General features: G+C 44.6%; 7 protein-coding genes across 7 annotated transcripts; 5 read left to right on the forward strand and 2 right to left on the reverse strand.

The window, feature by feature from the left end:
• Nucleotides 1-1,229: 1,229 nt before the first annotated feature.
• CLUP02_00103 (serine endopeptidase) lies at nt 1,230-3,634 on the forward strand (the record flags this gene model as incomplete). The annotated part of the gene is made up of 3 exons (XM_049279156.1): nt 1,230-1,650; nt 1,729-2,484; nt 2,547-3,634. The coding sequence occupies 3 exons, from the start codon at nt 1,230-1,232 to the stop codon at nt 3,632-3,634; spliced, it is 2,265 nt and encodes a 754-aa protein (XP_049135113.1).
• Nucleotides 3,635-4,263: 629 nt separating this feature from the next.
• CLUP02_00104 (uncharacterized protein) lies at nt 4,264-4,890 on the forward strand (the record flags this gene model as incomplete). The annotated part of the gene is made up of 1 exon (XM_049279157.1): nt 4,264-4,890. One exon carries the CDS (start codon nt 4,264-4,266, stop codon nt 4,888-4,890), a length of 627 nt encoding a protein of 208 aa, XP_049135114.1.
• Nucleotides 4,891-5,030: 140 nt separating this feature from the next.
• CLUP02_00105 (benzoate 4-monooxygenase cytochrome P450) lies at nt 5,031-8,918 on the reverse strand (the record flags this gene model as incomplete). The annotated part of the gene is made up of 5 exons (XM_049279158.1): nt 5,031-5,390; nt 5,462-6,463; nt 6,774-6,795; nt 7,250-7,337; nt 7,403-8,918. The coding sequence occupies 5 exons, from the start codon at nt 8,916-8,918 to the stop codon at nt 5,031-5,033; spliced, it is 2,988 nt and encodes a 995-aa protein (XP_049135115.1).
• A 521-nt stretch (nt 8,919-9,439) lies between these two features.
• Nucleotides 9,440-10,126, forward strand: CLUP02_00106 (uncharacterized protein; the record flags this gene model as incomplete). Its single annotated transcript, XM_049279159.1, has 3 exons — nt 9,440-9,469; nt 9,519-9,575; nt 9,638-10,126. 3 exons carry the CDS (start codon nt 9,440-9,442, stop codon nt 10,124-10,126), a joined length of 576 nt encoding a protein of 191 aa, XP_049135116.1.
• A 1,360-nt stretch (nt 10,127-11,486) lies between these two features.
• CLUP02_00107 (uncharacterized protein) lies at nt 11,487-13,452 on the forward strand (the record flags this gene model as incomplete). The annotated part of the gene is made up of 6 exons (XM_049279160.1): nt 11,487-11,500; nt 11,704-12,057; nt 12,114-12,121; nt 12,198-12,391; nt 12,449-12,574; nt 12,631-13,452. The coding sequence occupies 6 exons, from the start codon at nt 11,487-11,489 to the stop codon at nt 13,450-13,452; spliced, it is 1,518 nt and encodes a 505-aa protein (XP_049135117.1).
• A 242-nt stretch (nt 13,453-13,694) lies between these two features.
• Nucleotides 13,695-17,692, reverse strand: CLUP02_00108 (uncharacterized protein; the record flags this gene model as incomplete). The annotated part of the gene is made up of 18 exons (XM_049279161.1): nt 13,695-13,777; nt 13,840-14,068; nt 14,121-14,215; nt 14,310-14,366; nt 14,444-14,587; nt 14,736-14,836; nt 14,907-15,237; nt 15,371-15,510; nt 15,593-15,635; nt 15,703-15,722; nt 15,785-15,959; nt 16,058-16,115; nt 16,182-16,283; nt 16,370-16,484; nt 16,591-17,056; nt 17,254-17,357; nt 17,434-17,491; nt 17,566-17,692. The coding sequence occupies 18 exons, from the start codon at nt 17,690-17,692 to the stop codon at nt 13,695-13,697; spliced, it is 2,448 nt and encodes an 815-aa protein (XP_049135118.1).
• Nucleotides 17,693-21,154: 3,462 nt separating this feature from the next.
• Nucleotides 21,155-21,355, forward strand: CLUP02_00110 (uncharacterized protein; the record flags this gene model as incomplete). Its single annotated transcript, XM_049279162.1, has 1 exon — nt 21,155-21,355. A coding segment is annotated over one exon (201 nt), but the record flags the coding sequence as incomplete, so codon positions are not given.
• Nucleotides 21,356-27,800: the final 6,445 nt, after the last annotated feature.

The raw sequence follows: 27,800 nt of genomic DNA on the forward strand, positions 1-27,800 counted from the left end.
AAGGGTTTTAGCCGAAGGCGTTTGACTACGAGGGCTGGCCTATGAGCCGTTTGACTTTCGACCCCCGGTCTGGCGGGCCTACGAGAGATGCTCCCCTCCTATGGCTGTTCGAACGAACAAATACGGACGTCTCGGCGCAGCCAAACCGGAGCAGGTACGGGCATGTATGGTCTGGTTGCCTGTCTCCAAAGTGGGAACCAGTCTGGAATCTTGTGGGTGTCAGCTCATCGCACGGAAAGTTTGCTCAAGCAGAAATTCAAGCTCAGTTTCCCAAATCAATGCCTTGTTAAGAGACTTGGAAGCATGATCTTGCCACGTGCAGTCCAGGTGCAAGAATCAAAGAACTACAACGACACTGTGCGTACTGCACGCTCAGAGTTCAAGCTGTCACTAGGCCAAAGGATGAGTGGACAGAACGGACATCCAGGGCCGACCCCTTTATGCTATTTCTGCGGCAAGGCGCAAGAAGCGCGTCGAGGATCGTACAGTGAGGTGTACGGAGAAGTCGGTAATTGCGCTCAATTTGTTAGAGTTCGACCACTGACAATTCGGCTTGCACCGAAAGCGAAAGCCCGTATTGCACTTTACAGTAGGGGCCAAGCGATGGTCTGCGCGAGTCAGGGGTCTTTCCCAGGAACCTCAGATCTTTTATAAGGATTGAGGCGATTATTGATCGTGGACGAAGGATCACGGTTGAAATTATTTTGGTTTACTCAGCTGTCCGTCGGACCATCATGAAGTCATTCATTAAGCAGGCTGCCTTCGCAGCTTGCCTCCCATGCTTGGTTGTTGCTGATTACAATGACGCGTTTGTTGTTGAGTTCGATTCATCAGTGCAATTGGTAAAGCCACCCAAGTGTGTCCCGGTAGCGTAGATGCCACTAACCTAGCAACAGAGCATAGCAGATCTCATCAGCCGGACTCAGGCATCTTTGGCAGCTTCTGGCTTAGACTGCACTGCATCTTCGCGATATCATTTCACTCACGCTGTATTTCAAGGCGGATCTTTCAACGTCGACTGCACCAACAATGGAGTTTCTCAGAAGGCGGTGCTGTCGACCATACAGTCGATTGATGGCATTCAGAAGGCCTGGCCTGTAACTTCAGCAGCACCAGCCGTCCACATACCGAGAATTCCAGGTATTTCTGACGGCGATTGGGGAAGCAGCACTCATGGTTCGTCCAAGCGCGACTTGTCTCAGGTCTTGGCTCTCCAAGCAAGAGACAATATGGCAGCCGATACCTTGCCGACGCATGTTGATACTGGGGTGTCGAAGCTACACGCCAGCAATATCACTGGTAAAGGCATCCGTGTGGCAGTCATTGACAGCGGTTTCGACATCGATACTCCGGGCCTCAGCAAGACCAACATTGTCTATGCTCACGACATGACAGACGGCGACAATGATGTTCGTGACAACTGTTCCTTCCATGGCACTCATGTTCTGGGTATTGTAGGAGCCAAGGGTGATGAGGGGAGGTTTGGTGTCGTTGGCGTGGCCCCTGATGCCACATACGAGCTTTACCGCATCACAGGTTGTACTTCAGGAACTACGGATGACGCGATCATCAACTCGTTCCTCGAAGCTGCAGAAAGAGGCGTCGACGTTATATCATGTTCATATGGGGGTGCCCTTACTTTCCCTGAAGGTAATTCGGCCCCATTCTAAGTTCTAAACTCAAAGAAGGGGAAGTACTGACAGGTTCAAGACCCCTGGTCTATCGTAGCCACACGACTGTTTAACAACGGCACCTATATCTCCCTTGTAGCCGGAAACGGTGGCCCTGGCATCTTCACAGGCGCCAGCCCTGGGGGTGCAGATGCTGTCGCCGCCGTTGGGTCTACCGACAACTCGCAAACTCCTTACTACAACTGGGGAGGCAATTGGACCGCGGGAGGTGAAGGTGGATCGCTTCGCTTTGTCCCTGGCATGCCGTTCGACTTCCCATCAAAAGAAGGGCTGACAGTCTGGACTTCAGACACACCCAACACCAATGGTTGCCAGCTGCTCCCTGATAAGTCTAGTTTGCCGGCCGACTTGTCCAAAGTCGTTTTCCTCTCCCAGTTTGACCAATGCTGGATGGCAGCCGATAACTCTACAGTCTCACTCACGAAAGAGTTTGGCATCCCTTATGTCATGTACTACAGCTGGAGCAATTACACGGTCTCTGAAGGCCCGCTATTCCTCAAGGTCTCCGCAGCAAACCAGAAAGGGGCTGTCACGGTTGACTATGAAACAGCAAAGCAACTACTGGATGCCAAGGCAAAGCACGGTTCCGTTCAGGTGTTCCTTGCCAACGAGGTCTCTGTTGCAGATGTTAGTCTCACTTATAAGGCCAATAACCGCTCTGGTCTCATGAGCTCCGTATTCACCAGCTGGGGCCCAACTCTTCGAGCAGGATCCATGCCCGCATTCCATGCCCCCGGAGGAAATATCTTGAGTACTTTCCCTGGATGGCTTGGAGGCTATGGAGTGGTCAGTGGTAAGTTGAACCTCTATCCGCGAGCTGTGCGAGCACTGTCATTGATAGGTGTGTTACGTTAGGCACTAGCCAGGCCACCCCGTTTGTCGCCGGCATCGCTGCGCTTGTGAAACAGCAGCATCCAGATTACAGCTCTGAAGATATCCGGAATGTCATCGCGGCCACATCACGGCCTGTCAAGTGGTACGATGGAAAAGGAAACACTGGAGACTTCCTGGCACCCGTCTTCCAACAAGGGTCTGGCCTTGTCGACGCGTGGGGAGCAGTTCACTCGACCACATTACTCAGCGCCTCTGCCCTTTCATTCAATGACACGGCTAACCGCCCCAAAGAGTTAACCTTCACAATCAAGAACACCGGGTTGAAGACTACCACCTACGATCTGAGTCATGTTGGAGCCAGCTCTGGCTATGTGCTTGAGAAGGTGGATAGCTACCAACTCACTGAGGCCGTGGTGTATCCAGTGTACGCCGAAGTCAGCATCAACCCTACAACTCTCTCAGTTGAGCCAGGGAAGACAGCCACTGTTTCGGTTTCGGTCTCAAAAGAGCCCGCTTTGTCGGAAGCTTCAACTCGTGTGTCCTATTTTGGAGGCTACATCAACATTGAAGCCAAGGGTGCAGCTGACATCAACAAACTCTCGCTACCCTACACCGGCTTCGGCGCGCCATTGACTACCTTACACAGCATCAACCGGGACATATCTTATCTGTCGTCATACAATGTAACTGCCGGCAAGGCATCGCATGCCGAGCCAGGCCGCGTTTATACCTGCACGTTGAACATCACCGCAGATATTCCAGCTTCGTTCCCAGGCAATGAGTTTCCCGGCATCGAGGTCTTCCTCTTCTTGCAGTCGCGCAACATGAGCATTCACATGGTAGACGCAAAGACTGGAAATGTAGTGGTCAACTCCTACCAGAGTACGTCAGAGGTCCCATGGAACGGTTCCACTTGGTATTGGGATGGTTCCGACGATAACAAAGCTCCCGTGCCGGCTGGTACTTATATCTGGCGCGTCAAGGCCCTGAAGATGCTTGGAGATGCGGCGAAGGAGGAGGACTGGGAAACCTGGGAAGCCGGTACATGGGTTCTGGAATACACTGCTGACAGCATCTTCCCTTCGAGTTCAACGATTCCGAAAAGGTAACGCAATAATATGGGAACACCGAAATAGATAAGGTCAATGCAAACCCAAATGATGAAGTCTGGCGAAGATGGGATACACATCCAGTGGTGTTGAACACGACCAGATAAAGTAAATTTATAAGGTCACCACGAAGAAGAAACTCAAACAATTGGAGTCTCCGTTCCCATCTTGAGCTCTTCAACAACGTTGCCTACCTTAGCCTGGGGAGTCGCGACAGGTTAGTCAACCCCTGTTAAGCTCGCTTGCGATGATGAGCCACGCTTGGCACTGGTCAGAGAAGTAAGACCTAGCGGAACAACCTTGCTGCCTTGCACGTACAGAGGACTTTTTACTTCCCAGTTCGGGCAAGTTTGTCTCAATGAGCCGGAAAAGATCCAATGATATCATTCTTCTGCATAGGTTTGCGGCGAAGTGCATTTACACATCATGTGGTCTGTCTTGTCTTCTGGCAATGCTAAGAGGATCCTCCTGCTTAATTCTCGGACTTTAAATAGCTGCAAAGCCATCCACAGAGCTATCAGTCTCCGCTTTTATTTTGTGCTATAACATATCGCTTGACCTCTATCTAACGCACAAAGACTTGAGCAATACAAATCTAAATTTCTCACGCACTGCGATCCATTTTCAGTATGGGCTGGTATGAAATCACCGACGACTATATTAAAGACTCGAAGATCAACATCCCAGTATGCGAAACTCTCCAACTCAGAGATGTTTACGGCGGAACCCAAAGAACCATATACCGCGTTGACCAGAGCGGACGACAGTTTCCAGTGTGGACTGTCAACGAGAACATTGAAAGCGGCGTACTTGCGATTGTCTCCGCCGACCCCAGAGCACAGGTCCCCGCAGGCAATGCCGTTGGTATCATCAAATACCACACCATGTCCTCAAGAACACAAATCACCCTACGCAGATCAGAACTCAGTCTGGGGCTTACGGACTACAGCCATGGACACGAAATCAACTTCAACGGCTGCAACTACCGATGGGTTATGTCCAAAAATACCATGTCGACGAACACGCTTTACCTGAAGACCGATGGGAATCGAATTTTAGCAAGATGGTCAGGAAAGCCCGAAAGTCGAGGGGGCGACCCAAGTCCGGTTTTTGAACTATTCGTTCCCCCTCAAACGCTGGACATGGACTTTTTGGTAGTCACCGGTTTGGCGGCTGCAGGATACTGGAAGAAGGCAGACAAGCTCAAGAGCCCGATAAGCAAGATTTTGAAGATTATGGGAGGCCTGGGTCCATAAGGTAAATTTGTTCTGGCAGGTAGTGGCATTGAAGCCCATCATGCTTTTCATTTAAATACCAATCGGCTAAGACTGTTGTAAATGCAAGGATCCTCGTGGCCTGCGTTGAAAGATTGTTTATTCCCACTTTCGGTCAGGTTCTAGATTGCCAAAGGACGGCTCTTGATGTGCACCAACAGAGGTGGTTTCTTCCAGATGGACCAGGCTTTGTGCTTAGAATATGGCTGTGTCCAATTGGTCGAAGACGAATCGAGCTTCATATCGAATTCCCATAGCAGTCGCGAAATGATGACGCGCATCTCATTGTATGCCAAGTGTTTCCCGATGCAATTGCGAGGGCCATACGAGAATGGCTGGATAGCGTCCCGCTTGTCCGCATAAAATGGAGACTTAGGGTCTTGAGCAACACTGGGAAGCCATCGTTCAGGAGCAAAGCTCTCTGGCTCAGCGAAGTTGGAAGTTGATAGACCGGCAGCGGAGTGATGAACCCCAACACGAGTCTTTAACACGTCTCTGTTAGCAAATTTTCAAGCTTGGACGAGGAGAGGGTCAAAGACTGTGAAGCACTTACCCCTGGAGGGAGAAACATTCCTTCAATGTACACTGGTTCTTTTGTGTCCGGAACAATTCTCTCAAGCGAAGTCGGCACGGGTGGATAGAGTCTGAAGGTCTCGTTGAGCACAGCGAGGAGGTAAGGCAGACGTGCCGTAGCATCCGTAAAGTTGATTTCGCCGGGTGACTTGAACGCCGCTCTGACTTCTTCAACTGCTCTTCTGTGTGCATGAGGCGTCGATAAGAGGTAGAAAGTGCAAGCCGTCATCAAAGTGGCCGTGGTATCACTCCCGGCGACGAAGAGGGTATTCGAGTTTGTGACGATCTCTTCGATGGAATTAATACTCTTCTCGTCTCTCCCACGGAGCAAACCTTGCATAAAGTCTTTGCGGATGATTTCAGAGTCATTCCCCAATCGCTTGTTTACGGCTTTTCTGGTGTAGTCAAACTGGTCCATAAAGCCCTTCTGAACATCCCGCGCTAAAATCGGCAAGACGATCCACGATAGCGGGCCAAGTAGTGTGTTAAGTTCGAAGAGCTTTCTAGCTCGCTCGATAAACATGAGGACAGAGCTTACCACATGATGGAACTCGTTATTGTCGAGACCACCCAAAGACTCTCCGAACGTCAAGTCGCCGATAATATCGAAGGAAGCGATATGGAACCATCTCCACATCTCTGTCGGCATTCGGGACTCAGCCACATCTGATAACCTTCGTACGAGCTTATCGACATAGTCGTGAATGATCGGCTCTTGGTCAGCCAGAGACCGTGGCGAAAAAGCGTGGGCTACTCCTCGGCGAATCCGAGCATGGTTGACATCATCGGCGTCGAGGATGTTGGAGTCAGGGTCGAGTTGCTTGGAGGCACTGTACTTTGGAAACTGCCCGTGCCCATGGCCGTAGATAGTCTTCCAGGCCTGGCTTGTCGTAAATGTCACCGCATCTGGCGAATAACGTACAACATTGCCGTATTTCCTGTGAAACTCGCGGATATCTTGGTCGATGGTGCCGAACAGTATCTTGAATTTGGGAATGAATGGGAATATGGTCCATAACTTGGGGCCTGGAATGTGACTCAACCGCGAGAAATACGCTTGATAAATGCCTCGAGCTAGATAAAAGAGCAGGCAAGAACTGAGTGCCACTAAAGCAATGTGAGCCAGCGGCTGAGTTCTCAACAATAAAAAGGAGCTCAAAGCCATTGTAATAATATGGACTGAGCTGCCGGTCTTGGTTAAGTCCACGACCCAATCGACGCCAGGTCCAACGCTGGAACTGAACGTCTTTATGTCCGCAAGGTGCTACCGCAGAAGCCCCCTCTTGACTGACGCCCATAAAGCCGCCATCACATCTGTAACATCATGACTCCACTCCATTACTCAGTTTCTTGGCATATAGCTGTCGCTTGGTAAGATAGCGACGTTATCGCATGATTTGTTCCGTTGCACAACGTCACGTTTGATTCCGCCTCTCCCCCGTAACGGATGTGCCCATCCTTGCTCGACGGCTGCCGGACCAGGGCTGGAAGACACTACGGAACGGTCCGTAGCCTGCAAGTGGCTGATGGATGCTCGCATGGAGGACACCGCACACCGCATCGGGGTTTCCTCTTGGCCGCGAACCCGATGTGGCACCGCCGAGAAATACAATATGCACGCTGCCGCGCCGTGAAACCGGGAACAACGCCGGGTCGGCGCCGAGCTTCCGCAACAGGAAAGAACAGATGGTATATTTCTATGTTCGACTCACGAGCAAGCAAAACCCCGCACAGTTTCCCCTAATAAACACTTTCCATCCCTTCTTACTGGACGGTGAAATCCTGGAAGCCCGTGTTGAGCGAGTCATTGATGCGTCGAGTATACTCGACGACGCCGCCAAGGAAGTTGAGCATCTCTGCTATGAAGTCAGCGATTTTCCTTGAGTATTGAGCAAAAAGGGGCGGTAGGATGACTTCTTACCTTTAGGCTTCCCTGGAATATTGGTCCCCATGTACTCAGACTTTGTCTGCGGCAGCAGAGTCTCGTCTCCAATACGGTTGACAAGTTCTCGCCACTCTTGCTCAACATCCGGACGAGGGTTAATGTAGCGTTTGCCGTTCTTTCGCAAGTGAACAAGTGTGTCGCGGATCCAACCGCCCTGGAGCTCAGCACACGTAGGTCCGTTGCAGAACGATGTCGGACCTTGAGGCCCGTAGACGAACAGTGCATTGGGGAACCCAGCAGTCATCATTCCAAGGTGCGTCGTTGTGCCCTTCGCCCACTTCTCTTTCAATGACTGCCCATTCTCGCCTTTAATATCGATCGCCAAGATACCTCCCGTCACTGAGTCAAAGCCAGTAGCAAGAATGAGAACGTCAAACTTGTGCAGCTCGCCATCGGCGGTGAAGACACCGTCGGGGACAACCTCCGCGATGGCATTGGCCTTGGTGTCAATCAGAGCCACGTTGTCACGGTTGTAGACCTCGTAGTATCTCTGCTCGAGAGTAGCTCGCTTGGTTCCGAAGTAGTATGGCGGCTTCTCCGGGGCAAGAAGCTCCTGCATCGCGGGCTTATGGACGCGCTCCAGGACCTTGCTGCGCCAGAATTCGTATGCGTGTTGGTTGGCTTCTCTGTTCCGGATGACATCTTGATATGTCCCCAACCAGAAAGATAGTCCGCCCTTTGCCCAAATCTCCTCAAAAAATGCCTGGCGCTCCTTTGCGGTTGTCTCGGCACAAGCCTGAGGATTGAATTCGAAGTCCAGGCCAGCAAAAGTGTTCTTACGAAGCCCGTAAAGCTCCTTGTATGTCTCCTTTTTCTGGTCCTCAATAGAAAGGGGAACTTGTCGCATGGGGAGGGCGTAGGTTGGGCTGCGTTGGAATACTGTCAGGTGTTCAACTTCGGGGGCAATCTCCTGTATGACTTGAAGACCGCTTGAGCCGTTACCGACGACACCAACTCGCTTTCCCTTGAAGTCAATACCCTCCTGAGGCCACTTCGAGGTGTGACATGAGACGCCAGTAAAGGAATCAAGGCCCTTGAAGTCTGGGATGTTTGGTTTCGCAGCGAAGCCAGTACAGAGAATGAAGTATCGGGCGGTCAAGATGGACTTGTCGCCAGTGGTGATGGTCCAGTGGGAACCGATTTTGTCGAAGTCAGCACTCACAACGCGGGTGTTGAACATAACGTCCTTCTTGAGATGTAGCTTGGACTCGACATGCTGGAAGTAGTTTCGGATCTCTTCTCTTCCGGGATACTTCTCGGACCAGGTCCATGGCCTCCAGATCTCTTCTTCAGAGAACTCATAGAGAGGCACGGGTGTATCGACACGTGCTCCAGCGTAGCAGTTCCAGTACCAGACACCGCCAAGATCGGCTGCGTCGTCGATCACAAGGGTCTTGAATCCAGCCTTTCGGAGTTGGTCAAGGGTGTAACATCCGGCGAAGCCACCACCAACGATGATAACATCGTATTCGGGAGAGGACAGAGAGCCCATCTTGCTGGGAAGGAATTATAAACAAACTTAAGCCGGAACTCGGTAGGGTAGGAAGTCTAGCTAATGAGACCAATGATCATGCAATTGACTGAAAATAGAGATATGAGCAAGAACCGCATGCACCTTTATGATGCAGTTGAAGCATGGCGCCGAATGTGAGAGCTCATCGCCCCACGAGCTCACATAGGTGCGGGCAAATTTCCGCAGGGTTTTCCGGGTTGGCGGGCCTATTTGGTTCATTTACCTCTGCTCTCTCGACCATCATTGTGTAATTGGCTCTGGCATTTTCCAAGTTCGCAAGGGGTTGCGAAACTTGCGAATGATTGTTCGGACGGACTAATTCATGGCTAGAATTTGTCCGCGACTGCGCGGGCCGCATAGCCAACTGCGGCGATTTTCAGGCTCATAGCGAAGTCTAAATATGGAGACACTGCTCTCTGCCGTAACTTCCTTTCCCACTGATTGCTGAACCGTCCACAGGATAGACACAATATCTTGATTACTCTATAAGCACACTCAACATGAACGATAAGGGCTTTGTCGAAGATGCTGTCAGTATCAACAATTTCTATGCGAGCAGATGAATCTGACTGGTAAAAGAGCAATTATGCCGACATTCGGAAGCAGATTGACTTTCTCCACATGCCAGCCAGCAAAGTTAGTGATACCATATCATTGTAATTCTAAAGACAAGGCCTAGGCTGACCTTTACACTAAAGTATCACAAAGAAGAATTAGCGATAGAAGAGCAAGAAGTTATGGACCAGCTTTACCGTGGCTGGTTGCACTACTGGAACAAGGAGTCGCGCGAAGACTACCACAATGGAATGGTGGGCGCTCGGCGATTCTATGATTTTGATGACATGCTCAGCTACGACATGTTTGGCAACACCATCCGTGGCAGCTTCAAAGAGCACTTTGACTCCATCTTTCCGTATTGGAATGACGGCAACATGGAGTTCAAGGACATTGAAATCACGGCTCTGTCCAAAGAGTATGCCTACTCCACCATGATACAGCATACCTGGGGAACAGCTGGCGGTGTGCCATTTGACACAGCTTTTAGAAGGACGGGAATCGCGCGGAAGAACACAGAGGGGCAGTGGAAGTGGATTCACGAGCATTTGAGCTTTCCCACTGATATGGCCACCAAGGCCGCCGACTTCACCAGCTCGCTGGATCCCTTGAAGGCAACCAAGATGAAGTAAGATTGCATTGGACCACAGCTTCTTTAGACTGGTAGCGTTTGTTTGGGGTCAAGGTGCTATGATAGGATAGGCCATCGTGAAAGCTATCTTGTTGGGATACTGGCGTGAAGCTGTGGAGGTTGGCAGGGGGTAGAGAGAGAGAGATGGCTAGCGAGAAAATGAGCAGCGGTGGAGATCTAGAGCCTGGCAAGTTCATCCGCGATGGACCGTGATGTACCCAAATTAGTCCGCACTAAGATATCCAGATGGTGCTGTTGAACCCACCTACTCAGATGTTGAAGTCTTCAATGATCTCCTCAAGCATTATGAAGTACACATGTATTCTCACAATGCTTCTGATATTAGCTACTTCGAACAAGCCACTACTAGCATACAGGAAGCTGAAATCATCAAAACCCAGCATCGCGCTTCGTTGACCCGTCTTGAGGCCACATATGAGGTCCTTACAGTGGGATGAATGGTCGGCAGAACTTGCATTGGCGTAGTTGATATGCAACATAATATCCACAGGAGTGAAATGTACCATTCTCAGGCTTGAGACGTTACAAAGGTCGGCCAAAAATGGGTTTTCCAAGGCACAAGGGCGAAAAGCCAAGTCAGGCACCCACGTCTCAGTGAAGCGCGAACGTCCTTGTGTTAGTGTTGACTGACTGTTCTGCCATTCTAATCTCTAGCTGTCCATTTCATGTGAATAGCTACTGAAGTTGATGTCATGAAGGCGCTCTGTCGCGGCATGTGAGAGCCTCACCTGGTTAGAATGGCGTCTTCTATTTAGGACATGACGTACTTATTTGTGCATTGTGTCTCGGAATTTGTTGAGGGAATCGCGATGTATTATGTGTTAGATAGCGGCCGACTGACGGGTATTCGGAGGGTTTGAGAGTGTAAGACAAGAGACCCAGGAGCGAGACACGCCTAACTCGGAACAATCACCTAGAGATCTAAGAGGCCAGGGACACGGTTCGATCGACAGCATCTATGCGTGATATCCTGCTTTCAACAAAGTTATGAGAACAGATGCGCTAGCATATGGAGAATGCATTGGGGCTGATGTCTCAATAGGCTGGCGGAGCTGAACGATCCAAGACATCACCAACCTGTAAAGGGTTATAAGTTGAGCGTTCCTGATGGGGCTCATCCCGAAACATATGCCCAGTTCCAGGCTCGTTGCATGAATCCCTGCAATTGGGTACCGCGTTACGCGCGGTAATAGTTTTATTCGGCCAAGGGGAAGCCAGCTGCGTTATCACAGTTCGCCGATCCACGGATTCTGAACACCCGGGCTGAGACCGATCGGCGATACGGGGCCGGGTCCGTCAAACGTCCACCGTCCGAAGGAGTTGTCCATCACCACAATCACATGCCTTCTAGTAGGTGAGTAGTTCAGGGAGCGGTCAAGAAACTATCCTATGCTATCGGGTATTTTACTCGTGCTGGACTTATAAGAAGCAGCCATCGTCGTCCCAATTCAACGGTCTCACCAGAACCACCTCACATATCTTTAACCTACTGCAAAAGTCAGAGCTTTTTCTAGCACATCTCATCATGTCCACTTCATATGAAACTCAACCCTCTAGGTTAGCCAAGGTTACCAAAGGAGTGCAGTGGAACTCTTGGTCCATTGGTGCTGCTACAGTACTGGCAGGCCTGACGGCGCAGACCTACTTTGCTCCTGGGCCTGTCCACAAGCCCACCCCTTCGATCGAGTCGTGCCTGAACGACGTCTGTGCAGGAAGGTCAGATTGCGTCCAGTTTCCTAGCCAAAAGAATGCGGGAGAAGCTTCGTGGATGGCCCCTTTCAATCTCGGTCGCACAGTCACGCCCGCGGCGATCGTCAGACCCAAAGACGCCCAAGAGGTTGCCAACGTTGTAAGATGCGCAGCGAAGCATGGAGTTAAAGTCCAGGCGACGGCAGGAAGTCACGGTTGGGGGTGAGTTTGACCATTAACACAGAGATCAAGGATTCTGTTACTAACTTCAATGGCAGCAACTATGGTTCGCTATTCCCATGCCTTGTCTATTGCTGGGCGCTGAGAAAACAAAGTACACCGATTGCTAACTGCGTTGCAAGGCCTTGGAGGCGAAGACGATGCCGTATCAGTAGATATGGAACACTTCCAATATACGCAAGATTCCAGCTCAAACAACATCATAGTTGGTGGCGGTACGAGACTAGGCCAAATCGATAAGCACCTGGGCACTTCCCAGCGAGTGATTCCTCATGGAATGTGCCCCGGCGTCGGCATCGGAGGCCACGCTACCGTTGTAAGTAATTCAAGCAGATCAAGCTCTCCCAGACGAACATTGACAAATTGTGTTCAGGGCGGGATTGGCCCAATGACCCGTATGTGGGGTACAACCCTGGATCATGTAGTTGAAGTCGAGGTTGTCACGGCAAACTCGACAGTTGTACGCGCGAGCTCCGAGGAGAACTCGGACTTGTTCTTCGTAAGTTCCTCCCAACATTGATGCTACATGCTCCAATTACTGATATATTTCTCCAGGCTGTGAGAGGAGCTGGTGCAGGATTTGGTATCGTCACCGAATTCGTCATGAGTACTCATCCGGCGCCATCAAATATTGTTCACCTCAGCCAAAGTCATTCGTATAGCCACCCAGCGGAGGCTGCCAATGTCCTGCATACCTGGAAATCTGTTGCCACGGACCCTGCCCTCGACAACCGCTTCAGTACAGAAATGATCTTCAGTCCGTCGGGTGCTCGCATTTCTTCTACCTGGGTCGGCTCAGAGGCAGAGCTTGAGCAGAGTGGTATTCTCAGCCGCATTCAAATCGCTGATGTCCCTATCACAACTCGTCAAGAGACCTGGGAGAATTCTCTTGCTCACCTCGCTGCCGAAGAAGCTCTCCATACGGCTTCCATCCCGAACAAGCTTTACTCGAAGAGTTTGGGCTTGAGCAGCAGTGACGTCCTTTCCAGGATAGAGATTGCCCGTATTCTTGACAGTCTGCCAGCTGAGCTCATGGAAGACAACTGGTCTATCAAGTTCCAGGCTGCTGGTGGTGCTGTTGCAGAGGTTCCCGTTGGCAGCACATCCTATGCTCACAGAGACAAGGTCATGTTCTATCAATCATACGCCCCGGATGCTTCGAAGACGATCCGCACCATTCTTGAAAATTTTCACAGGAAGCTGATGAACGCTCTTCCTGAGGCCACTGGTACCTACCCAGGGTTTGTGGACACGGATCTTAGGGATGCTCAGAAGTCATATTGGGGGTCCAGTCTTGCTGCTCTGGAAGATATCAAGACACACTGGGATCCCAAGGATATTTTCCACAACCCCCAGAGCGTCTCTGCTCATACTTGAAAGCCCAAATTATTACTTGCTTTGAGTACCTATAACGGTCACAGGGGTGTTGCATGCTCGGGATTTATTTCACTTTGGGAGGTAATCTTCATAGCTACATATATTAGCAGTCCTGAAACGACTACTAGCTATTCGAATGGGCAACAAAACCAGCATCTATAACCAGTCTTATTACCTTATGACTATTGTGACTATACGTAAAAGCCATGGTCTGACACAATTGAGTTTGACATGTTCTCATTCTAAAGGTACTTGTCGTGGAACTTTGTGAGATCGCCTCGGCAGCAAGGGGAACGTGAAGCTATTCGCAAGTTGATGCGTACTCCTTCGAAACCAATATGCCAGGATTGCCTGGGCAATGATCATTGCTGCCAACACTTTTGCCACCATATTTCACGGCGTATGTATTCCAAACATCAACTTCATCCTTGTGAGCCTTCGGCACAGTGCCGAACGTATCCTTGTCCATGCGAATCACCTCGAAAGACTCTCTTGCAATCAAAAGGTCCGGTTTGACAACCTCTGGGCCTGTTGATTCCCAACGCCACGGCTGGGCAATCCGGACGACGGGAAGACGATCCCTACTCCAGAGGCTGAGCCTCCCAAAAAGGGCGACCTTGGCGTCCCATTGCACGTGCAATTCTCATAACGGTTTCCTGTCAACCAACCGTCAAGCTAGCATTGCAGGCCGAAAGGTTGGCTTTGACCATCGGCGGGCCGGAGCCCATACCTCGGGCTTGGGCCACTAACACGGCAAGAAAGTCTAGAAGCCAGGTCTATCCATAGCTAGTGGCTAATTTGATATCAATATCAGACTTGAACTATGGGTGTCAGATGAGGTCAACACCATAACTGACCGGGGCTATTGCACAAGGTGAACCCATGGCCACAGTGAACACGTCCTTTCGTATCACCTAGCGGAAGTGATTAACCGGCGTGCAGGGTAAGCGTCAAATGCCATGCGCGGCAAAGGTGCATCTAAGCGACAGACCAGGGACGGGAAGTATCGTGTCCCGGCCGAAGCCACCGACTCTCATGTTCACAGTGTAACGCATAATCGCGGAAAGTCTTTCGCGGCATCGGGTCCAGACCCCGACATTGGCGAGATGGGCGTCAACATCAAGGTGGTTGGGGCCTGCGGCAGGCAAACCGCCCGCGCGCGGGGGAGGAGAGCGGGGGGTGTTGAAAGAAATAAGACGCAAATATCAAAAGAACCCGGCCTTTCGGTGGCCAAGGCCGCAGAGTCTGGGTCGAACTAGCTAGGTAGGCAGATGAGGGTTGACAGATGTCCCGTGCGATGCATGCTCGCAACTGGATCGGCGCCATGAATGCCACCGAAATGAACAGGTCTTTTCCCACGGCTCTGGGGTTGTTCCCCTGAAAGCTTCATGTCACCATCTGCTGATGTTTGGACTGTGCCAAGTAACGTCTTGCCCCTCCCATCTATTACATACATGTCAATGACCATCTTAGAGAAGCGGCCTGTCTTTTCGAAAGGACCACTATGGAGCCAAGGGCAGAGTTTGCCGTCGCGCCGTAAGGCCCGTTGGGAATCGGCCCTGCTTCTAGCGTAATGTTTCAAGCCTCGGAATCGCAGTCCCGGCAAGGCCCTACCAACTTCCCCAGGCACCCCAGTCGTCTCGATCCGCACACACCCATGACGATCCGGCGGCGGTATCCAGCACCAGTCTAACTGCCAGTTGGGGTAAATGGGAAAGTGGGCGAGCGGGGGATAGGGGAGGTGAGGGGTTACATAGTATGAATGGCACATCAGTCTTGAGGTGTCTGAGCGACCGCTGATGCGAGACGGGAAAGAGAAGCAAGGCGTCGGGAATAACGATGATGGAGGACGGTATAGTTGCGGTGAATATAGCCGTATGAAGGGTAAGGGCAGTTGGGTATTGTCCTCATATGGAACGAGGGAGGTCAGGATCGGGGCTGGACAACCCCAATCTGGAGCTTTCCGCCACTCCTCCGCCAATATAGGTGATCATCCTGCCGTCTGACGGTCGCCTACTACCTGATCCGATCATTGCCCAGTTCTCGTGCAGATGCCGCCTTCAGCGAGCTGTCCACCATTAAAGAAATTTCTGTTCTCCAGCCACTCCCACCGTAGGGTGCGTTGTGAAATCCTTAGTACGGTGCGGCCTGGAGGCGAGGCGAGCCCGCCCGTTGCGGGATCACTAGGGGAGTGAGCCAACAGTCTGGCGCCCGTCTGCACCGTCTGGGGTTAGCTGATGGATAGCTTACCAACTTGCATATGCTTATCTCTGCATGTCGCTAAAGCATTCCGGCTGTGATGCCTGTTCATTGCCGTTGCAAGAGGTGCCACCTTGTGCCTACATATTGCCGTGAGGACTTTTGGTCTAGGTCAAGTCGTATGTACCATATACATCTGGTGCCCCGGCGGTAGTGTGTATGCAGCTTGAAAATGACTGTGGAGGCTGGCTGGTCAGACGAGGAACCCATGTCTGGCTTGCATCGGACAATGGCATCAGGGCGATCATCTGGATGATGCCGAGCATAGAATATGTAGGATCTCGTCGCGTAATAGAGTAGCCAGGGGTTCAAGGCCAGAAAGACGAAAAAAAGCAAATATTCGTACGATGGAGAGACCGATGATGAACGGCGCCAGGGGCTTGGCGGGCGAGCCCGAACGAGGCCTACCAAATGCCTCGTAGATTCTGTTAGATTGTTCTACCCGCCAGCCATGCTAGCCATGAGCATACTTCAGTGAAGTTCGGTCTTGGCTCGGGAGTGCCAGCAAAGTCAATTGAGCTCAGACCAGGGGATCGGAACGTCTCTGAAAGGCTGAAGGAGTATTTTCGTATCTACGGATGGAGATGCGAGGTCTGTGTTGCGGGCGTGGGCGAAGGGCGTGGGCGAATCGTAAAGCAGGGCGCCGTTGTCGAGTTACGGCGTACGGCCCGAACGTGCGAGAATCAGAACAAGCATAACCAGCTCCTAGGAGGTGCAGCGAACGAGCGCACCGTTCGTCAAAGCTGAGTTTCTCCAGCCCTGCCGGCGGAAAACTTGAGACTGTCGCATCTGCCCGCGATGCGGTTAAAAAGTGCCATCTGGTATCGAGACGCTTGGAGATGGGACGAAACTCATGTAGCCCCCAAGATCGACATCCACAAAGGCAGGACATAGGCTTCAATCATCTTGAGTAGCAGGGAGCGGTGGGCGTTCGACGAGTTGCCGAAAAGCAGCTTAATTTGGCAATTATCTCCTCCCAAGATGTCCAGTTTGGAAATCTCTGAGCCTAATTGAGTATTCGTCAAATGCCGGATTACCAATCCGGACATCTGTCCGCTCGGGATGGCCGAATTGGAAAACCTCCGACGGCAGACAAGTTTTCTAACCACCGGAGGCCAAAAAGTGTCTATACGAGTTGCGAGGACCCCGAACGCTTTTTCGCTGAGTTCCTGGATCTTTTCCGAAGTTCTTTGGCATGGGATGCTTGTTGAGACCTTAAACCGACTGCAATCTTCCTTCCGGTGGGAGAGTTCCGAATGTAGCTCAGCCCAGGCACCGTTGATGTGGGGTTTCAAGGCCGAGGAAGTCCGGTCCATCGCCGGGTTCTCTCGCTTGAAATTCCGACCTTTCGCGTGTCACACTATGCGATTTGCTCAAACTTTTTCTCTCTATGACGGCTAAAGATTCTCGCTCCAAATGGAATGTGGCTGGAGTCCCGAACGCGATGGGTGCTGTGCCAACATTGGACATTTCGGAATACCTAATATCCGGAACTGCTGGATTAACTTTCCCGCGGCTATTTTTGAGGCTCTTTGAGAGAACTCTCTATTGCAATTCCGGCCGGCAAAACTCTTCCGCAATGGTCTGTGTCGTCGTAACATGCCATGTGTGATCGTCCGGCTTGTAGCATCCAGGTCCATGCGCTTCTTGTATGAATCATTACCTGTGCTTTTTGAATGCCACCTAAGATCTAGAGGTTGATCGGGTAGTTGCACAATGCACCTCAACCAGGTGATGGAGAAAAGGATTTGATTGACTACAATATGATCTTTGAGGGCCTCTTGGCATCGCTGATATGTCTAAATGTTTGACTTTAGGCAAAATTGATAGATGCAGATGTGTATTTTGACCTACCTAAAGTGCTCTTTGGGTAAGGTAGGCCGTCAAAAGAGTGGCCAGACGCCTTGGCCATGTTCCTGTCTATCAGTAGGGCTCGGCAGAAATTGAGTGCGCATAATGCGATATCACCAATACCGAACATGATGGCATCGCACAATCATTCGTAGTTCCTCTTTCTGCGAAATACCTAGTCAACGTGAAGTTAAGTCTGCTAAATGTTACATCAGCCGTGCTAATCGTAAACAAGGGTGCTGGATATACCCTCCAAATTCAAGCTGCTGGAAATTGGCAAGTTCTCGAACCCAAAAACACCCAAGGTTCCATAAATGGTCTGAAGTGTGTCGAACAGTGTTTCTGTTGGATTACGAGGCAGAAAAGGGGCCCTATTAGGTAGTTAGGTAGGGGTGGTAGGTAGGCAGTCTGGGCCCGTGCAGACGGACCCTTCCACCTACCTATACCCACTAAGGGACCGCGGGCTCTGCCCACGATCTTCCCCTCCTATATACACGCAATAGACCTATATTAACTTATTAACCTAGTCGTAACTAAAAGGTCTAACCTATTTACGTATATACTAATACTAATTAGTAATTAAATTATATATATATTTTTACTATAGGTTAATAAGGATATAACTATAGAAAAAATAGCCTCGACTTACCTTGTTAGCTATTCTAACTTATTAACTTAGTTCTATTTATTTAATTAATAATAAGTAGTCTAGTCTATACTACCTTAGCTCTCTTTTATTACCGCTAGTTAACGATTAATTAATTAGTTATAGGTTATTAAGAGCGCGCTCTATTATATACGATCTCTTTTATTAAAACTATTATTATAAAAGGATTAACTACTTTATTATTATTATTAACCTTACCTTTATTATTAATATTATCTCCGCTAGCCTTATTACTATTACTAACTTCCCTCTAATTAAACTACTTATAAAAAAATCTATTTTAAATATATTATAGCTAAGCGCTATTTTAAATTAGTAATAAATAAGAAGAGATTAATTACTAAGAAATTAATTTAATAATCGCTAATATACTAGTACTTAGTAATAGTAAGACTTTTAGAATTATAAATACGTTAATAATAAATCTCTTATTAATAGCAAAGTATTCTAAGATATTAAGGAAAAAAAAAGATCTTAATAATAATAGTAATAGGGATCTATTTTATATTATTAACAAATCCACTTCTTTTTAACTTAATAAAAGCTCCGAGACTAAACTAATAAAATAAAATATAAAAAGTATTAAAAAGAATTACTAATTAGTAGCTAACGGAATCCTCTATTTATTATTAAAAGTACGGTTATAAAAGACCTTTCTTCCCTTTTTATAACCTTTTATTAACCTTAGTAACCTTTTATTTATATACCTTGTTAAAAGAGTAGAATTTTCTAATTAATAATAATAGCCCGCTTATTATTATTAAAACGATTACTATAACCGACCTATTATTTCTTTTAACCTAACTAACGTTATATTATAATTATAATATAATAATTATATCCTATAGTAATCTTCTACTATATAACTTATTTTATAAATATATTATAATAACCGCTAGCCTTAATAATAAATAAAAAGGGTCTAATAATTAGTTAATATTACCTCTAGCTTACTTATACTCTTAAATTATAGAACTATACCTAATTCTAATTCGTTAATAAGACTACGTTAACTTAACTTAATAAGGCTTATTTAATATTATACCCGCTCTTATAAATAATAAAAAGCTTAATATTTTTATTTTTTATATAAGAAGATATTATTATTAAGACGGCCTAACGGGCGAGGAGCTATAAAAGGACTTTAAAACCGACTTTTAAAGCTAAGAGATAGGGGACTTCTTAAGAATAAAAAGTATAATTTTTAAAAAGCTAAGAGACTTTTTTATAAATAATAGTATTAATTTAACGATTAGAAATTATAATTAAATAGTAAAAAAGATTATTAGCGCCCTTAATACTTAATACTTTTTTACTTAGATTTCTAAGGAGATCATAGCCTATTATAGTTATATTAAATATTTTAATATATTATATTACGATTTTTATTTCTTTTATTTACTATTCTTATAGCTAATAAATACTAACGATTTTATTTAGTAAGCTAGAGAAATAATAAGAAAATCCGTATAACCCTAACTTACTTAATTTTAATAATTAAGATTCCGACCTTAACCTCGCTATTAACTAACTAACTTACTACTTTTTTAAAAAAAAAAAAAAAAAGAACTAAAGAATAAAGTTATTATTACCTAATAACAAAATCTACCCTATTAAATACTATACTTTAATATAAAAACTAAAAACGATATTATACTTAATACTTATTAATTAATTAACCTCGCTAAGCTCTATAATAATAAAAATAAGTATAATAATAAAAAGTACGATATTTTTAGTAAGAAGCTTTAAATCTTTAAAGTATTATATTAATAAGTAGGAATTAGCGGACGATACTATTCTAATACTTTCCTAAATATATTTAAAAAAAGGGTATTAACCTTTCACTTTAACTAACTTAGTAGTGCCTCTAACCCGGTTAGTTTTAATATAATATACTAAAGGACCTAAGAATATTTCGAGCCGCTTACGAGCTATTAAAACTACCTCGCTAAGCTCTATAACCTCTATTAATACTTTATAGTTCGTAAAAACCTAAATAAGTCGAACTAATAGATTTTATAAGTACTAATTAACTATATTATAATCCTTTACGAAGTACTAGCTACTTAGAGATCTATTTTTAATATAAGTAACTAACTCCTCTATTACGTAAGTAGTATATTAGAATATAAACTTATTATACTTAACCCAGTACTTATATTTATTAATATTTATTACTAACTTAGTACTTCGATTAATACTATAAAAAGAGAGCGTAACCGTAATAAGTAATAGTAATATTTCTAAAATAATACTTATAATAAAGAGGTCCTTATTACTTATTAAACTAACCGTACTTATAGTAGCTTTAATAAAGAGACCTAATTTAATAAGCGGAATTAATACGGCCGCGGTATTATTAATAAAAAGTATTTTATTTATTATAAAACCGGCTATTAATTAACTAAGTACTTAGAAAAAGAGCAACGTTAAGTATATAAAAAGTATAAAAATAATAAGAAAAGAAATAAAAGATTTATACTGAGCTTATACTTATAATTCTTTATTTTTTATAAGGGAACCGCCCTTATTAATAACGATAATAATAATAATACTATAATCTAATACTTTAATAACCTCGATTTTAACTATAAGAATAACTACGAGAACGAAGTCTAGATCTTAATAATATACTTTATAACTATTATTAATAATAGAACCCTTATAAATATCCTCGCTATCTAAGTAATAAAATATAGCCTTATTAGTACTACTTTTATTAATAAGTTAAGTAAGCTTACGGAACTAGTAACCTCTTTTTCGTTAAACGGGAAGTACTTGTTAGGGGACTTTTAAAATATTATACTTAATACTAGCGCTACGGAATTCTTAACTACGGACTACCCTTAACTCCTCGTATTATAATAATAATAACTTAAAATTATTTTTAATACCTCTAAAGCCGGTAAGGTAAGTATTTAATTTAGTAATAATAAACCTATAAAGTTATTAAAATTTATAGTCGTTAATACCCCATTTAGTAATATTACTTTTTACGTCTTACTAATTAATACTCCTTTTTTATACTACCTAAGGGACATAGATAAGCTAAGAATATACTTTAATAATATTAATAACTTATTAATTAAGGGAGATATTATAGTACTTATTATTTATAAATAGGGATACCCTTAGCTTTTACTTTTTAATAATAAAAAAGCTATTACTAATTACTTAATAAAGGGTAAATTACGCCGCTTATATTAGCGCTTTAGCTACCTTTCGGTTCCTCGTCTCCTAAAGCTACTCTAATAGTCTAATAACGATATAAAAATCGTAGCCCTTAAAAAGCTTACGAAAATTTACTAATAATACTAACTTAACGCTACTACCCCTAACTAATTCAAATTCACCTTATAAAATAATTACGATTTTAATTATAAAGTCGTAATTAACGTAATATACTTAATAAATTATAAGGGCACTAACTAACTAATACTTTACGTTATTAATACTATTACTTCTTTCTAAATAATAAAGTTCTTTGCGAATATAATTATAAAGTATATATAAGAGGCTCTTTAACTATATTAAATCGACGTTTACCTCGGTTTACTAAACTAGATTATTATAAATATTAATAAGAACTTTAGTACTACAAAGTTTAAATCTTTTATTAAATTTATATTTATTAAGGTTAAAAAAGTACTTATTAAAGCTTATAATAGTATTAATAAGGCTAAAAAATACTACGTAATACTTAAAAAAGTATACGATATTATTTAAAATAAATACTTATTAATAAGCGTAGAGGCTATACTTTAGGCCGTAATTAAAGTACTTAACGATATAGTTAGCCTAAACGGCTTTATTTTTATACTCCTTATTTTTAGAGCTTTTTTACGCACTTTTAATAAATCTCTACCGTTACTAAATATTACTTAACGTATAGAGGTAGTTAAGAAAGTAATAAGAAAAGTCCGTAGACTTTATATTAATAAGTAAATAAGCGAGGCACTAGTTACTTAAAACGGACTCAATATCTCCTATATTATTAATTTATTATTATAATTAGATATTAAAGTTTAGTAAGAAGGTAAGGGATAAAAAGGCCTATTTAAGCTCGTTTTAATAAATAATACTATTTATATAATAAAATTATTTTATAGCTTAATAAACTTCTAGGCTATTATAATTAAACCTTAGTACTTAGAAGAGGTCGACCCCGAGCCGCTAGCTATAATAATAAAGTATATTAACCGCTTACTAATCCCCGTAGTTAACTAGCTAACTAATAGTAGCGCTACTATAAATAAAGTCCTTAATAAAATCGTCGTTATAATTAATAATAACCCTCTATTATAAAGTAAGAGGATTAAAAAAATATTAATATAGCGCGGCTATAATAATATTTTTATAACTATAACTTATTTTATATTTAAAAAGGAGGTAAATCTTAAGCTAGTTACTAAGCTCCGTAATAAAGATATTATTACTACCCTAGGAGCACTTTTTATAAAATCTATTAATAAAGAGCTTTTAAAATTAGTAAAAAGAGGGGTAATTAAATTTATTTAACTTAGCCCTAAGTATAAGGATATAAGGATATTTAAATCTTAATTTATTAATAAGATTAAGAACCTAAGACTTAACTTTATTAAAAAGTCTTATTTAGTTATATAAAAATATAATAATAAGGGGAAGAAAGAGATCTTTATATAGTCGTTAATAATCTAAAGAACTAATTAATATCTAATCCTTACCCTAGCCCCGACCCTAATTTAAAAAGGCTACGTTATTTAATTACGAAATATTACTTAAGTATATATATAATCGAGCTAACCTCTTTATTATAAGGTTTTTACTTAATTACTAGCTCCGATCCGTTATTTATACCCTAAGGGTACTATTTTATACGTTATATAACTACTATATAGTTTTGTAAAATCTAATACTTATTAATAAGTAATATATAATAAGTATTATTTAAAAATGCTCTAAATAATAATATTTACGTTCGATTTATATTTATTAATTTCAATAGGAAAAAGCGGATTATTTAGTATTATTAATATATAGATTAATAATACTATTAAATTATTAAATAAGACTTTTAGTTAAAAAGAAAAAACCGAGCTTAAGCGCGCTAAACTATTAGCTAAACTAAAATAATAATTATTAACTAACGAGCCGCTTATTTTTAATAGCGGGATTATTTTATTAAAAAGTATTAATATAATACTTAGATAAAAGAACTAAAGGAAAAAACTTAAGTAAGTTAACCCCTCGGTATTAAATACTAAATAATAATTCGTTAAGTAACGAGCTTAAAGTACTTATATTATATTAATTTACTAATTAGAAGTAGTTTTTAATACGTTATTTACTACTTAATACTAAATAGATTTATTATTTACTAATTACGCTATACTAAACTATTATATTAAATAGTAAATAAATTACTTAGACCGAGGGCTTATATTCGTATTATTAGATCTAACTATAGCTAAACTCTTTATTTTTATAAATAGGTTATTTATAAATAACGCTAATTATACTTTATAACTAGGTTATATTATTATCTTTATAAATAAAAAATAGACTAACGAGAGCTTTATAATTAATAATAATATTATTTATTATAGCTTTATAAAAAGTAAAAGGATTACCTAGAGCGTATTAATATTAGAAATCTACGGAATAGTTATAAGTATTAACGTTATTTATATTATCTTAACTACCCTAAACCTTATTACTAAATAACTTAACGTTCTAAAAATCCCTACTATAGTCTATATAAATTTATACTTATTATATAAATACCTCGTTAAGCTAAGTATTATAAAAAAAAAGCGCTTTATAATAAATATTATAATACTTAGGTAATTATATAAACGCCGCAAGCTTTACGAAATCCGTTAGATTAATAATAACGATAACCTAGCTAACGGGTTTATAAAAAGCATACTAAATAAGTCCCTCGAACGATTCGTTAGTAAAAGAATTATTATAATTAAAATAAAAAAATAAGTAATACGTAATTAAAATAGTAATATATTATAAGTAATAAGTCGTTTAGCGAACGTATATACCTCTTAAGCTTCGGTTTAAAAAAAATATATATATATATAGGGCGTAATTAAACTAATAAAAAGCTCTTTTTTAATTATACTAAATTCGACGATTTTTAAGGAGTTTAAGTATATAAATTATATATATTGAAAGATTAAGAAGTAATTAAGAAGAGAGGATACTAAAATTTTTATATAAATAATTATAATAAAAGCTATATTAAAATTTTAATATACGGCTTTAAGTACTTCTAAATAGGGGATTAACTATAGATTTTATTATTAGTTCTTACTAGCGGGGGACCTAGCCCCTATTCTAGCCTTTTCTATTATAAAAGTAAAAGATTATTAATATTAAATTACGAAGTAAAAAAGGGGCCTTATTAGGTAGTTAGGTAGGGGTAGTAAGTAAGTAGTCTGGGCCCGTGTAGACGGACCCTTCTACCTACCTATACCTACTAAGGGACCGCGGGCTCTGCCCACGATCTTCCCCTCCTATACACACGCAATAGACCTATACTAACCTATTAACCTAGTCGCGACCAAAAGGTCTGACCTGCCTACGTGTATACCAACAGTTTCCATTCTCATATCTCCCGACCTTGAATCGGAAGCGCGTTCATGCCGTGCTGGCAGCCCTGGCTGACTGGCCTCGTGACATTAGTGTCCGGTGCAGCAATCCCAGCCAATACCGTAATTGCAAAGTATAGTTACACATCGTCAAGTCTCTGTTCTTTGGGCAGTTCTTTTCATTGTGCCTACCCGATCTATGGGAAGACTTATGTCAAGAGGCCTCTGCGCGTATGATCGTCCGGATGCTTCCTTTGAAATCCATGCATGTAGTACTCCCGAGATCCGAGGTGACAATCTGAGCGGCAGGGGGTACATGAGATTGAAATTCGGACGGAAACCAGCAAGCTCGGGTGGCTGATGTTTGCCATGCTCGCTGTGCGACTCGCAACTCCAACAGGTTGTTCACCTTACCCTCATCTCCGTGCAACTAGATGCGACCTCCAAGAACGTTCATTGAGCCAACGATGTGGCGATCACGGGCAAAGTCCTCTACTTTTTGGGCAACCTTCTTCTTCGGTCTCGGGCAGCTAAATTTAGAATGCGTTGATGAACTCAAGCTCAGCCTTCTCACAGTGGAAGTTTCCTCCATCTATGCATGTCCTTCCAAGTGATCTAGGTTGATGTAAACTTCTTCACTAGAACCTATGCAGCAAAGCGTCAATACTCCAGAAGAGACGACGCAGCGGTTCATTGATGTATGATCGACCGGATCTTGCCCCTCAGCATTCAAGTGCCTCGAAACGCACGTCATGGCCGGTCGATATCCCATACGATGATGGAGCGTTCATCTGGACATGAGACGAATAAACGGTGAGGGGTAGTCGAGACGCCCGGCACACGGCATGGATAGTACTCAAATCGCACATGCACTAAGGGCCTCCCAAGCACCGGATTTTCCGAGATGCCCTGCTCAGAATGCAATGCCATAGAAAAGCCAATCCTATAAAGTTGCAGACTTCCAGACGTGAGGCGCAGGGTGTCAGGATATTTGCGTGATCACCACACTTCCTAGCTGCAGATCACGGGTGAACGAGGTGGTGGTGGGTAGGGTGAAGTTTGTGAGCGGGCATGGATGCAGGCCTCACATTCCGGAGTTCGGATACAGTCTCAGTGAAGAAATCGGGGGGGGGGGGGGATCTTCGGTACGTCGGATCACGAAAGAGCCGCATGAAGGTCCCGAGTGTGATGTGTCGACCAGGTGGTGATTGATCGTCATGATCTCCTGTCGGGATGAGGCGGCTGCGCCCTCCGGCCCGGGTTTGCAGCTTGGATCATGGGACGACGGCTTAGTGACAGGAATCAGCGGTGTTTTGTTGCTGTCGCCAAGTCGGATCGTGGCAGTAAGAGTGCCCCTGACCTGAAGCTTTCGGAATGGCCTGCTATGAGACATTGATGAGATACCGCAGTAGGTAGATAGAAATCGTCATGTTGAGGTTGAAGTTGAGTTGGTGGTGTGGAGAGTGAGAGTGAGACGAAGTGCCGGGAACTTGGGCAGCATGTGTTACAGATTCTCCCTCCCCGCACACAGGGACCCCGCGGCCTGTCAGACGCAGCCCCGCGCCGCCCCTCCATTCTGCGGGGAGGGAGTAGCTGTCAACTGCCCGCATCACCGCAGAACCTCGCCAGTTGACTTCATCTCACGATGCTCCATTCATAGTGAAAAGTTCAAACGCCCGTAACTTGTCATTTTTTTTTTTAGTTGGCGCGCTGATCCTGCCGCATCATCATCCCCGTGGCTCACTCAAACACGTCTCATCTTAGTCTCACAGGCTAAGGCGCTGTGATGTGCCTGACATTTACATGGCACACGTGCGCGCCAACGCCACAACCAAGTTAAACTGCCACACGGCTCACGATGAACACCAGGGCTCTGGTTAACCCGCAGTGAGCTCGAACTCAAAGATAGCTCAAGACCAAAAGATGCGGCATCCATCACACTCGTAGGACCGATCGTCTGGTTGCGCTCACCATGGACTGTGTACACATGGTGGCAATTGACTTTGGCGTCGTACCTCAGCCTCATAGAGCTGGATTTAGATGAACCCATCGCATGAAGGCTGCCGGGTAAAGATGCTTCCAAACTTTGTGTTCACCTTGTTTGAACCTCACGATGGGTTTTCCTTCCAAACTAGCAGTGAATTGTGACCGAGCTCTACTGAAAACTCGATTCACATAAACTCATAGTGATCCTCCACCTACAGGGAAGAGCCTCGGTCACACGTGAGCAATCACGTTCATGATTGAAAATCTTTCACCCGCCCGAGCCATGTCGCTGAGCCGAGACCGAGGCAATGGCGTTCTTTAGACGAACGGAATAATTGCGCGGATTCCGTGGGCCAATTCGTCACTCGATGCTCATGCTTAATGTTACGTTACTCAATCGAACGTCAATGCTTTTCTTTACGTTACTCAATACTCCTAAGGCAGAATGTCAATGTCCCTATTACGAAATAATGTCGTTCAGAGTCTGAGGCATTTCAAGGCCCATGAACAGAATTTTCAACGCCCATCCGATATCTACTACCTTACCACCTTACTAGCACCGCGCCTCATGTACCTTACCTTACGTGAAACCCCCAATCCGTCAGCCCCAAAAACCACAGAACCAAGACAAAACCGTGCCCCCACGAAGCAAACCGCGGGATATATCACTCATCAACCCTTCATTCACTTAGCCAATCCCACACAGACTAGTATCAATCCGTCGAAATCTGCTCATACGAATGGATCCATCCCCCATTGACATGTCCACATTCCCCAGCATACCTGTAGGCACCAAGCGTAAGGTAAGGCACACCGTGATGGGGCCCTCCCCTTTCCCCCCTAAGGCCCCACAACCCCAACACCCGGCCGGGCGCCCGGCCCTCCGAAATGCCGCCGGACAAGCCTTACGGGGACGCACTGCGGTACCTGCGCCGCAGCAGCCAGTGAGTACCTAAGTTACCTTACACCCCAGTGAAGCAAAACCATGACACACCAACACA

This window comes from Colletotrichum lupini, chromosome 1 (assembly GCF_023278565.1).
Source record: "Colletotrichum lupini chromosome 1, complete sequence".
Lineage (NCBI taxonomy): Eukaryota > Fungi > Ascomycota > Sordariomycetes > Glomerellales > Glomerellaceae > Colletotrichum > Colletotrichum lupini.